This window comes from Rhopalosiphum padi, chromosome 2 (genome assembly GCF_020882245.1).
Source record: "Rhopalosiphum padi isolate XX-2018 chromosome 2, ASM2088224v1, whole genome shotgun sequence".
Classification (NCBI taxonomy): Eukaryota; Metazoa; Arthropoda; class Insecta; order Hemiptera; family Aphididae; genus Rhopalosiphum; species Rhopalosiphum padi.
Genome location: NC_083598.1, coordinates 54,496,114 through 54,509,843, shown reverse-complemented (window position 1 = coordinate 54,509,843; position 13,730 = coordinate 54,496,114). Strand labels below are relative to the sequence as shown.

General features: G+C 26.6%; 1 protein-coding gene across 5 annotated transcripts in view; it reads right to left on the bottom strand.

Annotated features, from left to right (window-relative positions):
- The window catches only part of LOC132921435 (ankyrin-repeat and fibronectin type III domain-containing 1), a 150,177-nt gene that overhangs the window by 83,633 nt on the left and 52,814 nt on the right, over positions 1 to 13,730 (bottom strand). For 4 of the 5 annotated variants that reach the window (XM_060984462.1, XM_060984463.1, XM_060984464.1 and 1 more), the window contains one exon: positions 13,123 to 13,306. The exons of the other annotated variant lie outside the window; for it this stretch is intronic. In XM_060984462.1, the coding sequence (XP_060840445.1) occupies positions 13,123 to 13,306 (184 nt within the window). The remainder of the gene's footprint in view (positions 1 to 13,122; positions 13,307 to 13,730) is intronic. 5 annotated transcript variants of the gene reach the window in all.

Sequence of the window (13,730 nt, the reverse complement as noted above, 5' to 3'; positions counted from 1 at the left end):
TAATTTAGTCGACACATTTTATACTTTACTACCATTTTATGCCAGCTAATTATTTATTATATTACCGTATTTATGTATTATTGAGATATTTCACACGTGTTACCGACGGTGTACCTCCGTCAACGGTATCACCGTAACGGCCATATATTATATTGCACAGTGTCTTTGCAAAAAATGGCGCCATTACATATTTACATTACATAATAAATAACTATGCATGATGGAATAGCCAAAAAAGGAAATTGTCAAAATCGTGTACTTTTTAGTGAGTTATTCGTTGTACCACAGTTTTGTCATTATTTGATATCTGAAAACTGGTCAGCGGGTACCTGAATTTACTTGGATATATTAACCAGTACCGGGTTTCATTTTCACGCGGATTTTGCAGAAGACACCGTCAAATATTTATTGTTGAATATTTTTTACGATATTAAACCATAAAAATAACTTTTTTTTTTTGTGCCGGTAATACTGAACATTTCGTTTTTTGTCATCTCACCGAGTATTTAATAAGGCACTGCTGGTGAAATTCGATATAGAAACACGGTGTGTGACGTCAGAATATTTTACATCACCATTCACCACCACAATCCACTTGTATCAACGACCGTACATTATAATTTATATTATATTAGTATGACCATAAGGTTGGTAGCCCCCGCCGCGAAGAAGATGACTCCGTTAAGTCTGTGGCCATGCCTGCAGGCTCACCACAGCTAGCCGGGTCAGACGTCACAGATGATACGTCGCCATGAGTATAATATGATATTAAGCGTCTTACGGCAGTAGCAGACCTCGTGTAACATAATATGTAATACATGTATCATGATATACTCTAAGGTAATTGAATTCATCCGATACGGTGTCGACCGGTAAGCGCAAGTACGATAGCTATAGTAATTATTATTACTACCGTCAAAGACGTTAACTCGACAGTTTCACTTGCGTTGATATTACGATATCACAACAATAATAATTATTATTATTATATAGTGTTCCCGTTGCCGTCGTAGTTTCTCATCAGTTCGACCGTATTCGCGGTTATCCTCGAGTCCAGTTATCCAAAAAATGTCTTATTTTCATTCGCGTTTCAAGCGTCGTCAATCGCTCAAGATTCCATTATCATATCGAAATCTGATCCATGACATTCGTCTATCGTCGAGATTTAAGTCCCTCAAAATTTAAAGACCATGATAATGAAATTTTTAGATAATAATATAGGTATACGGTAACCAACAATAATTTATATTTTATAGTTATTTTTGATATGGAAAAGTATTACTTTATTATTTATACTAAATATTCAATTGATAATTTAAATTATAAATGTTATATTGTTTTATATAACTGTCGTCTGTCGTTTTAAATGTGTTAATCTAAAGCTAAAGATTACATAATTGATGCTTTGTATTGATTTTTATACGATAATTTGTTATTTTATTCTGAGACCGTAAGTATTAACAAAATAAATTCAAACAACAATATAGTAGCACGTGAATAGTAAATATCAAACGAATATTTTAAAACTAGCTTACTCAACATTGCTTTTTCAAAACTGATGAAAATTTAACTTTAAGTTTGTTGTCATCCTTAAGTAGTAAACACTTTCATATTCATAAATTAAATAAATAAATAAATTCAAACGTATTATCCTAATTGTAATATGATGTGCAGTCGTATTGGTGAATAAATTACTGTGTTAGGTACGGTATTTTATTCATCGTACATATTAGATATTTGATAGCATGGATACCATGATTCATAGAGATTTTAGTTTTGAATACAATTATTTGGCGAGACGATGATGGATCACAGTAGTTGAAAAAATGGCAATTCTAAGAATTATATACTATATGTGGATGGTTTGTCTTCATATTTTTTTCTGTACTTCCTTGTGAATTCTGACGCGCTAGCCTGAATTGTAATTTTCTATACTCTTGATGTATCATGAAATATTTGTCACCGTGTATTTTATTTGGTATATAATATACAGTGTATCCTATCAAAAATGTATTTTTTATTTTTTATTTTTTTTCGTATAACACATTAATATCTCATTCATAAATAAAATCTTTGACGTTCTATAGGGAGAAATAGACATCAGACAATTTGTCTGCAGTATTCACATTTCAGTTCATATTTTTTCTCTGATGTAGTATGAACAGATGATGTATACCAACATCATATTAATAAAACAATCTGTTTATTCTTTGAACTTCAAAGTGCATAGTTTTACAAATAATTATAAATCGGTCGTAAAAGGTCGTTATGGTTACCACGAAAAAAAAATAATTACCTTTTCAGTTCAATTTTTCGCATCAAAGACACGCACGTTTCAATAATTCAAACAATATTTGTATAATCACTAAGACATGACATATTTAATTTTTTAAACATACCTTACATAATATACATAAATACTATACAAGCTTAATAAGCAATAAATGACATTTTATTTCTACTTCATTTTAAAATAAAGTTGGTTTTAAAGGTATTCAACAAAAGCATTTTAGTAACTTATTTTAAACATTACTTATAGAAAAATTATCATAGAAATGTTATTACTATATGCATGTTCGTATACTTTTAGAGTTTTATTATTACTTTTAAATAAAATTCCTCTCCTTAACTTTCTCGATCACAACAACAAAACAATTCTTCCATTACTGTATCACGTTAACACTTACTATTATCATAATCTTTTAAACGTTATCATACCAATAATAATTGTTAAGCTACAATGTAGCATGACTAACGTATATTATTTATGTACATTTGTAAAACAACATGTACTATATTGATTGTCGACACTTTATTATATTAAAGTATAATAAATAAAAAAAGAAAAGCTTTAATACCTGAGTCTAAATCATAAATAAAAATAAACTCTTTTTCTGGTATTAAAATAAAAATAAAAATACAATTATGCCCTAGGTATACCATGAATTAATTGGCGAATGATAAAATTTAAAAACTACAAAACATGAATAATAATAAAAATCATCAAAATCCAAATAAATAAAAATTGAGAACATTTACAGGAGATTAGTTAGAATGGTATATATAAGTACTTTAAATTAGATATGAGTATGTGTGGAGTATTCATATCAAATTACAGTAAAAAATATCTCCTCTAAACAAAAGATGAGATTATATAATCGACTCTTTGGTTTTACTTGGACTATTAAACGGATCTATAAGCTTAACTAGATTTTTGAGTGATATTGGTATTTGAGTACACTATAGTATTATAGGCATGATCATTTTATTTTATATTGTGCCTAATAAAGTATGTTATTTTGTTCTTCAATGCCCCATTAGTATAATTGTACATTAATTACAGTAATGAGTCTAACTTATTTTCATTTTCTCTACGATAATGTTTTTAAGTTAAAAAGATAATTACATGTTTTCCAAAAAAACCTTTACACTATGTTGTTTGTTACACTATGTTTGTACCAAGCTCGTTATTTAAGTTTTTTAATTGTTGATGATAAAATATTTAGAGGACATTTAAAAAATATTACCAGGAAACAATTTAATATACTATCTAGTAACTATAGGTACTTGCTAAATTTATATTTATCTTCTTTTCCATTTGCTTTTTTAATTTAAAAAGATAAATTAAATATGATAATAAACCATGGTTATATTCGTAATATATTTATAAGCAAAACAATTTGCTATACATACAAATAAATTAATAAATTATCTTGATGAAAAAAAATAACATTACTGTCAGTGTTGTAAAAATAAATATAATATTACTGATATAAATTTTCTTTAGGTATATAATCATAATTGATCCAATATCTACGGACTCACCAAAAATGGATTTAAAAAATAAAACAAAAAAGTTACAAAACAGTAAATACTGACTCAATATCAGATTTAAAACACATATTGCTGCTTTTGTTTTATTTTTGCAGACTAAAAACAGAGTTTTACTAAAATAGATATAGGTATAAATATCACCATGCACCTCTCCTCACAACCACATACATATATAAAAGGTAAAATTGAATTTGGATAGCATATTAAATAATAAAAAAGTTAAATGTTTCGTTAATTACCTCTACTTATCTTCGTCAAACTTTTTAAAATGTACTTATTTACGTAATCTCTCATAATTATGGCTTCCGAAATTGTATTATGTAATTTAAGACCGCAAATACAATGTTAGGTACAAAACTTCTTTGTTTTAATGCAAAAACGTTTGGTAAACAGAAAAGTTGTGGTAAAGTCAGAAAGACTCGGTGAAGTGGAAACGGGAAACCGCCTACGCTGTTGTAGAGACGTGTAGGAATGCAATAATATAGGTACATGGGAATTACAATAAATTGCGTATAATAAATTGTTATAATAAATTAATTAATTATAATTGCCTCATTTTACTATCATAGCCTTATATCACATTTTTATATTTATATATAATTTAAACTGATGAGATGGTATTCTTATTGGATGTTGATTTAAATACTTTACAAACCTACTTAGATAAATTCATCGAACGAATATTTATATCAAATAAAATATAAATCAGTGTTTAATATTTAAAAAAATATTAATTCAAATAAATCTGTCGTAAAAAATCGCACGAAAAATAAAAAACAACACTTAATGCTATGAGGACATAAAATAATGAACCACTAGGCCGTTTGTCTTAAGTGTAACAGATTTTTTAAAAAAAGTCAATCTGTTGTATACAGGTTTTTAGTGTACCTTATCACTGAACAAGTCACTGTATGGACATTGTGTTAAATTTGAACTTAATCGTTGCTTTTGAAAAAACAAATGTTAATGGAGACAGCCAGTCAGCCTATATTTCTATATAGATGTTTTATTGTATACCACTATACCTATAACCCATTGACAATTATTATTAATACAGTAAAATCCCGTTACAACGAACTCCAGGAGACCGAATTTTTTTTCATTATAACGGAAATTTCGTTGTAACGAAAATTCGAATAAGCTCTTTATAAGTCCTGATTTTCGGCAGGAGACTTCTATGACTTTCGTTATAACGGCAACTTACTGTATATTCCTACTGATAATTTATTTTTGCAATTAACAATAAGTATAGATTGAACTATAATTTCATTTCAACATTTAAATTTTATAATATGATAAAAGATATTATAACTTATAAGTAATATTTTTAATTTATTTTATTTATTGAAATTAAACACTACTCTACTTAATAAAATCGTTGTTGATTATTATGTTTCATCTATTTTGATGATTTTTGTCTGGTAATTATGAAAATAGTCCGGACAGTGCCGATTTTTTTACAGCTTTACCCGTTTTATATTTTATTATATAGGTACGTCAAAGTTCGCACCGAAATAATAGACTAATATGTTATCGACTTACCGTTTTATATAATGGTAAAATGTACCTTTATGTTTGTCCATTTTCTGGATTACTCGCCGATACGATTAAATTGTACTCCTGCGATGTACTCTATATATCGTCGATAACGCAACATACTATGTTCGACCATTAAACCATAACGATTCAAATCGAATTTTCGTTTCCGTAATTCATTGAAATAACGCACTAACCCATATCAGTCGAAAAATACCCAGTCATCACATTTGAATGTTAAATGTATCCAAAATATATGTTTACATATTACATATATATAGTATCATCCACATTTTGTATGACCAAAACGTTGGGGATTGCGCGAGAACCAATATAATCTCCGCGCCGTTTTTGTCAATCGAAATTCGGAAGATCCTATGTAAATATTATGGTTATAACTTATAAATAAATATTAAAATATTTCATAGTTTTATATAATATACACACGTCAACGTACAACAGTTCGGGAATATGAAATAATAGAATATCATTCAACCTGAAGATGATATTCTCTCTCCGCGGTGTACGTTACCAGCGTGATGAAACGTGTCCAATCATATTATTATTATTATTACGAACTGCGCTCGCGTAGTGGAATTCATATTGTTCTCTTATTTCCGTGGAGCGTTGTCATTAGTTATTAAAAATAATTATTGTTTGAATTATGCATATTATTATTTCAACAACGCGCCGCGCCATTTCCGCTAATGCCGCGCAGTCATTTGCATTTCACTTATTGGCTATTTCCGATTACTCTTTACTGCGCGTTGTGTGTTTTGGCGGTTGGTTTGTACAAGATAAATGTATAACATTTTCCTCGCCGATTGCGCCACCTTTTAGGTACTGCCGAACCGCGCGCGCACGCACGCAAATACACAAGCACACATTATTGCTAGTGCCATCGATCAGTATCGCGGACATTTGTAATGTTTTATTTACGGGCGATTTATCATTTTCTCACGAAACTATTGATTGCCTTGTGTAATGTATACACACACACACACACACACACACACATATATATATATAGGTATACATAGCACGTGATAAATCTATATCTAAATCCTTTGATTTATGTCTTTTTAGAAATTCGTCGGACCTAAAATGAGATTTCGTTATTATTGTCCTCATTGGCGATTCGTATCTTTTCCGCTTCATCGGACACCGATCGTGGAATCGTTTTACCGTACACGCCTGCACGTGGTTTAAGATGCGCTTATGTACATATAAGCAACCGCGATATGACCAAATGCACATGACAGGTTACTTAACGCTGATCTCTTAGCGAAATGTATATTTTTACTACGACGCGACCGGCGGTGGCGGTTATTGCAGCCAAAAACGGCCGTTTTCCATTGTAATTAAATAGTCCACGTGCAATGTTAATTTCCGCGTCATGACATTCATCAACTCAATATATAAACTACGCATTGACTGCGATATAAATTTAGCACCGCCGCGTGTGTATATGAAAATACGAATACACACACTGAAAGTCAATAAATGCGACGGATATAATACTGTACTTAGTACTTACGACTAATTAATATGTGTACAGCTTCTCTGTCATTTCACAACGCGAAATGTAATAAAGCATTTCAGAACTAAAAAATGTAAGATATCTACACGAAAAACAAAACTTTATGATGAAAATTCATTAATTATTACGTTTCGTTCCATTTTTCGTGTTCGTGTTTTTTGTTTAATTAATTATTTATTTTTTTTAACCTCGTGTCATTTGATAAGAAGTGTTTTGTTCGTAACAAAAGCTTACACTTTTACAACGGACAAACGACAATATACAGTAGTCTAAAGATAAGACACATTTTTTTACAAAAAAAAGTACCTAATTTGTTCACTACCATTAACATTCTTACGGATAATGTAATATCTATTTAAAATAGTTTTGTGCACATCAACCAGGTTAATGTCATTTTCTAAATCTTCCAATCAATAAATTACCGTAATGATATTTATATTATTATAATTAATTGTAATAAAATTATCTTTTGAGAAATATTAACTATTGTAATACCCCTATTTAAAGTAATTTCTTAAACAATTATTCTTTAAAGGATTTCAATATTCAAAAATAGTTTAAATTACCTTTAATTCAATGCATACATTTTGTAAATCAATTTATTTTATAAAAATATACAAAATATCATAATGTATACTGATTTATGCGTAATAATTTACCAACATTGTGATAGAGAAAATAAAAAATAAAAACGTGATTACTTGTATAAGAAACCATTGATTAATGACACTTAAATTTGATTAAAAAAGGGATAGGCAGTTAGAAAATTTAAACAAAAAACCTGAAGATTATTTTAAATATTATTTCTTATTCTTATTTTACTAAGACCTTTTATTTTTATGTGTAAGATAAATAACTAAAATAAATCCAATTTGATATATTTATTTACCTATTCTATTTTTTATTTGTTTTATCAATAAAAGTAAATTTGAAATTCGTTTGAAAGAGTAAATACTAAAATACCATACTGATAAATTAGAGAGAATCGTGCTTACTTCAGATATTTGAATTAATGTGCAATTGTATACATTCGAAATGCATAGATTTGCATTACAATATAGTTATATTGCAATAATAGGTAAGTATTATTTATAAGTTAATCAAGATTAATATACAAAAAGAAGAAAATACAGTTTCATAAATTTAGACCACGAAATATTCACTTTGTTTTTCAAAGGTATTCTTCTAATAAGTAATAACATACTCTCATTAGTATTCCATATATTATACCTATGATTTTTTTTCAAATTATGTTATCAAATGTACTATTCTGTACTTATTAGATTTGATTAGATCATATTTTAATATACAGAATAAATAGATATAATAAAAAAATACGAATTTCAACTAATATTATTTTTAAATTAATAACTAATACATAATTTATTTAAAACTATTGTACCTAACTACTATTTATTATTTAATAAATACATAATACTCGTATACAATACTTTTTTTTTTTACTAAACAAATGTATTTAATATATTTAACTCAGATTTCAGAACGGTATATTTTACGATAATTATTGGTTATATGTACTTTTTTTCTCTTTTACAAGGTTAGGATTGCTTATCAAGAAATGAAATAATATTTTTTAATTAACTTATAAGTTATAATTATTAAAAATTTACCGTTATATTATGTTTTTTTATATATAATAATAACCTAACTAAATTTGTTTTATAAATTGTAAGTACCTATCGTGGGTAAAATAAAAATAAATGTTGATATAATCTGTTGAGAGTAAACAAGATAATAACTATTATGCCTTGTAAAAAGAATACACCAAGGGAGTAGCGACCTATCTTAACTTAATTTAAGCGTGCAATTCTCTGTAAATATGTATTTCCAAGAAAACATAATTTTTTATTATTACTTTAACGAATTACGTAAATCTCAATGGTATTTAATGATTGCGTTATTCCTTATTCACGCGATACGAATGCTAAAAATCGACAATTAAATTCATCTTTTAGTACCTACTTATTACTACTTCGCAAATTATATTTTTGATAGTAAATACTTATTTCCATATTCTTAGAATCACACCTTGACTGTTCAACCAATAATGTGTGTGGTAGGCAATTATAAATAAATGTGTTAAAAAAACTAGATAGTATATAAGCTAGTTTTAGTTTAATATATCTATTCAAATGGCAAACTATTATGGTTGATATTTATACTGGTGTATTCATTGAATCTCGTATGAATGATATACGAATCATAAATGTATTTTTTATTGGTTGTTGTTATTAAATGCAATTAAATTTATGTTTGGAGTTAAATAATTTAATTGTTATCCAGGGGCCACGATAGTATTTATATAATACATTTCAAAATGTTTATGTTACTATACTCGTTTAGTTAAGACATTTATGATTTATATTAAACAATCGAATTAGTTAATTAACAATATTATTGATACACTAAATTTAGTGTTAATTTAAATATTTTGTTTAAATTTTAAATTAGTAAGTTGTATAATATAATTTAAAATAAGGAATAAGTATTTACATCCGTACTATATTCTATATCTATATATTTCACAATTTTTTTTATAAATCATAAATTTTAATGATAATTATGGTTTTAGCATTAATTAATTTAATTTTTTTTATATTTCACAATTAAAAATATGTTGATTATTGAATGATGATTATTCAAAGTCGTTTACTAAGTACTGCAAGAGTTAGTAAAATTTCAAAAAAAAATTGTACGAACGACGATCAGCAATAAATATTATTGTATATATTATGAAGAACTCATTATGTGTGTTTACTTCTGGAAACGACGACTTCGCATTATTTCATTTACAATGAAATAGACCATAATGATATTCAGAAATCATTTTCTACGCATAATATTATACAGACTAGTGTTAAATTCAATTGAATATTTGAACATTTGCGAGTGATTTGATTTAATTGAATTTCCTTGTTGGTGATCAAATATTTCAATACCACCTATATATAACTTAATATTCTATTCGGTAAAGGATACTATATTCAAATTACACAGACTTTTGATATACCTAATCGGTAATATAGTATAAATATATTATATATAATAAATATACAAGATCAATATTTTACTGAATTTTAGTATTAAATTAATACTTTGTTGATATAGTTCCACTTATTAAATATGAATGGTATGTTTGAATAGGTATGAAGATATCGTATACGTGTATCTGTTCAGATGGATATTTCCTAGTTGTAGGAATGTTTATTAAAAAATTTGAAACCTTAATATTAGGAATTTATAATCTGACAATTTAAAATGGATACAGATTTGAATAATTTTTAAATTTTTAAATTTACTAGCTATTCATTAAATTATCACTTCTGATGGAAAAAATTTATATAAATTATACGTAATTTTAATTTACTATAAATATAGTACTTATTTATAGTGCATGTTATATTTGTAATTTTAGGATTTGAGGGGTTTAAATGTTTGAACAAGTTTATCCATCTTATTGGTAATTATTTTCACATCATTAATTTAATATTCATAACTTTATTCAATAATTTAAAAAACTTTTTAATTCAAATTTATTTTTATGAACACTTAAAATATAAAAAATGTTTAGTCTACAGTACTATAAAGTTTTTCTTTATTATCATGATTTTATAACTACGCATCGGCTGACTTGCACTGTTATACTACGTCCATATGTCATAAAAGAGAATTGCTGAAAATCGATTTACGAACACAAAGCTCTCGAATGCTCTCAAATTAAAAATATTAATACAATACTAGTGTGTCGATATGTGATAAGTATTCAATAGTAGTATCATACTCGTACTTTCTCACATTCTATTTTTAGAAAAAAATGAATTATAATATTATCTCATGATCAGAATATATTATAAATATATAAATATTATTTTGTTTGTTAATAAGTATTTATTAGTGTTAATTCAGTAAGAGTTAATATAAAATGATTTTTCACTATACAATAAGCGTTAAACGAATGATGGTAGATGGAATAATAACCTTGTTCATCTAAGTAACAATGATACTGTGCAGTTGAACGTCTGAACATTATTATACGATAAAATTCTTTTATATAGGTACCTATATTAATTTATTTGTGGATTTGCAATTATTGATTTAACTGGATTTTAAATTCCAATAAATTCTGCCTTATTAAAATGTAAATTTACATCAAAAGACAGTTAAGGAAAAAAAAATTAAGGTAAAAAATAAATTGAAGAAGATTTGGACGTCCCTTTTCGACAAAAATGCATCTCTCCCTTATCAACCAGTTTTTCGGCCAAAACTTACAGTAACCTTTTCGGTTAGGTTAGTTTTCTTTAAAATGTACAGTTATAACAACTGAACTTGAAAATTTTTATATTTAATTAAATATGATTAAATCCATAGTTGTAATTTTTAATTATTAAAATTATTACATACAACTGTGTAGAAAAATATTCCTTCATAAATTTATTAAAAATTTAAATTTTCGATTACATTAATTGAATAAAACTGAATATAGTCATATTCATATATACCTATAAAATAATAATTATAATAACAAAATATGCCTTCATGAATATATCAAAAATTAATATTAAGCTATTATGTTTTTTATAATTATACAGTATTTTTTTGACAAATTTATGTGTGAAAATATAATAAAATAAAATAATTTGCAATACAATTGTTTAACATATTAAATCAAATTGAAAATTAATTTTTCTTTTAATTTTAATTTTATTGTCATTATTATATATATTAGTGTAACTGTGTAGTTTTAGATTTTTCGGAAATAAAGATAAACCAAAATATTCGTTAGTTGTTTGATATAATATTAATTTAAAAACTGTTGAGTTCAGTGGTTATAATTGTAAATTTTAAAGAAAACAGTACTGACCGAAAGGGGACCACCCGAGGATATACCTATATTCCATTTGATCGAAATATTTCAAGATGTTTAAGTTTATTTTTAACAAAAAAGTTTTAAAAATTTAATAATGTATTACAGTGTATTTTACTATAGTACTTTTTGTAAGTATAATATAATGATTAAAAAATCTTTTTAGATTTTCTTATTCACCAAGTATCATTATATTTTCGAAATCAATCCTATATTTATTAGTTATTAGTTATTCAATTTATTGAACTAAACTTTTTAAATTTTTACAAAATATTTGTATAATGTTTATTATTTAAAAATATATATTTAGTTAGTATTGAATGAGATGAATGGAATATCTATAATATTTGTATTCAATAATACGATTGTATACAGATATACAAGTATATTCAGTGGCATATGTCAAATAGGGCATGGCCTATAAGAGAATTTCCAAAACTTTTTTTTTTTTGTCTGCATGCATCCAATAGAACACCAGAGATCGGGACAAATAATTCACTTGCCGCATTTACTTGGGCGGATAAAATCAATAATTGTCCATCAACTCGTTTTGAAAACCTTGTACGTTAGATAGGTCACACAGTGAATGAAAAATCGTCAAACATTTAATCTCGTGGTGAAGGGGGAATTTCTATATTCAAGGCAAATTTTTCTAGGATAGTGGAAAATACCCGCACGCCAGAAAACTACACGACTAAAATATGAAAATACCAAAGCAGACAAATGCAATAATATGTTTAAATGAATTTAAACAAACCTATGTATTTTAAATTAAAATAGTTTAAAAATAATATTATTTTTGCTATTAATTGTAGCTACCAAAGATCATATTAATATTATAATATATAATAAATGGGTATTACTTAGTGTTCTAATTAAAAGCTGACACGAAAATGTATTGAATTTCTTAGTTTAACTCTACTCGTATTTGTACAAACTCTATAGTATAAAGATTATAGAAGTTATAGAAGATTCAATATAGTTTATTTAATTAAATCGAAAATACATCTTACGCAATATAAAATGAGTTTTCTTCTATATACGTATAGAATAAGTAACAATACGCCATTTATTTTCTGAATGTGATAAACCTTCTGTTTTTGTATTGTACGTGTTTCCGTGTTTGTCTAGTAAGGATGCCGTTATTGGAGGTGTATTGCATTTTATGAGCAGGGTAGGTGGTTTCAATATTTTTAAATTACAGATGATAAGCACAGGGTGGGTTTCAAATCGTGAATGTCGTATAAGAACGTAATAATATACGATTTAATAACCACACGTCGTGTCCGAAACTAATAAACAAATCGAGAAAAAAATATGATCATACTCGTTTAAATATACAGTTCGCGTATCTTTTTCGTCACTGCTTCGACGGCGGTTAGCTACGTTATTGTTTTGATGTTTGTTGGGCTTTCCACACTTGCTAGGCGATGCAACCGGAGAGAATTTGATGCACGGAGAACGGAATACATTTGTCGAGGACTTAACAGATTTCTTAGCACCAAAATTACCTGAAAACAAAAAAGAACATTTTTAAAAATGTGTCAAGCTCTTCATTATAAACAATTCGGTATTCATTAGTTGATTTTAAAACAGCAACATCGAACGTAAATTTTATTAATTATTTTTGATCATAATACATGTCAACACTGTGTACATGTGAACACTTATCGTATACATCAAACCAGTTATTATTTAATCAAATATATTTCTGTATTCAGTGTTGCATTATCGGTTGGCGGGAAAAGTTTTACTGTGATACAATTTAATACAAAAACATAATTATTACTACAATATTACACAAAAGTTCACATAATGCTACGCATTGTATCATATTATAGTTGTGGACCTTTTATTAAAATTACACGGTCTTTAAAAAATAAAATTCAAGTTTATTATTTTTACCTTTAACAAGACTAACAATATAAGACATGT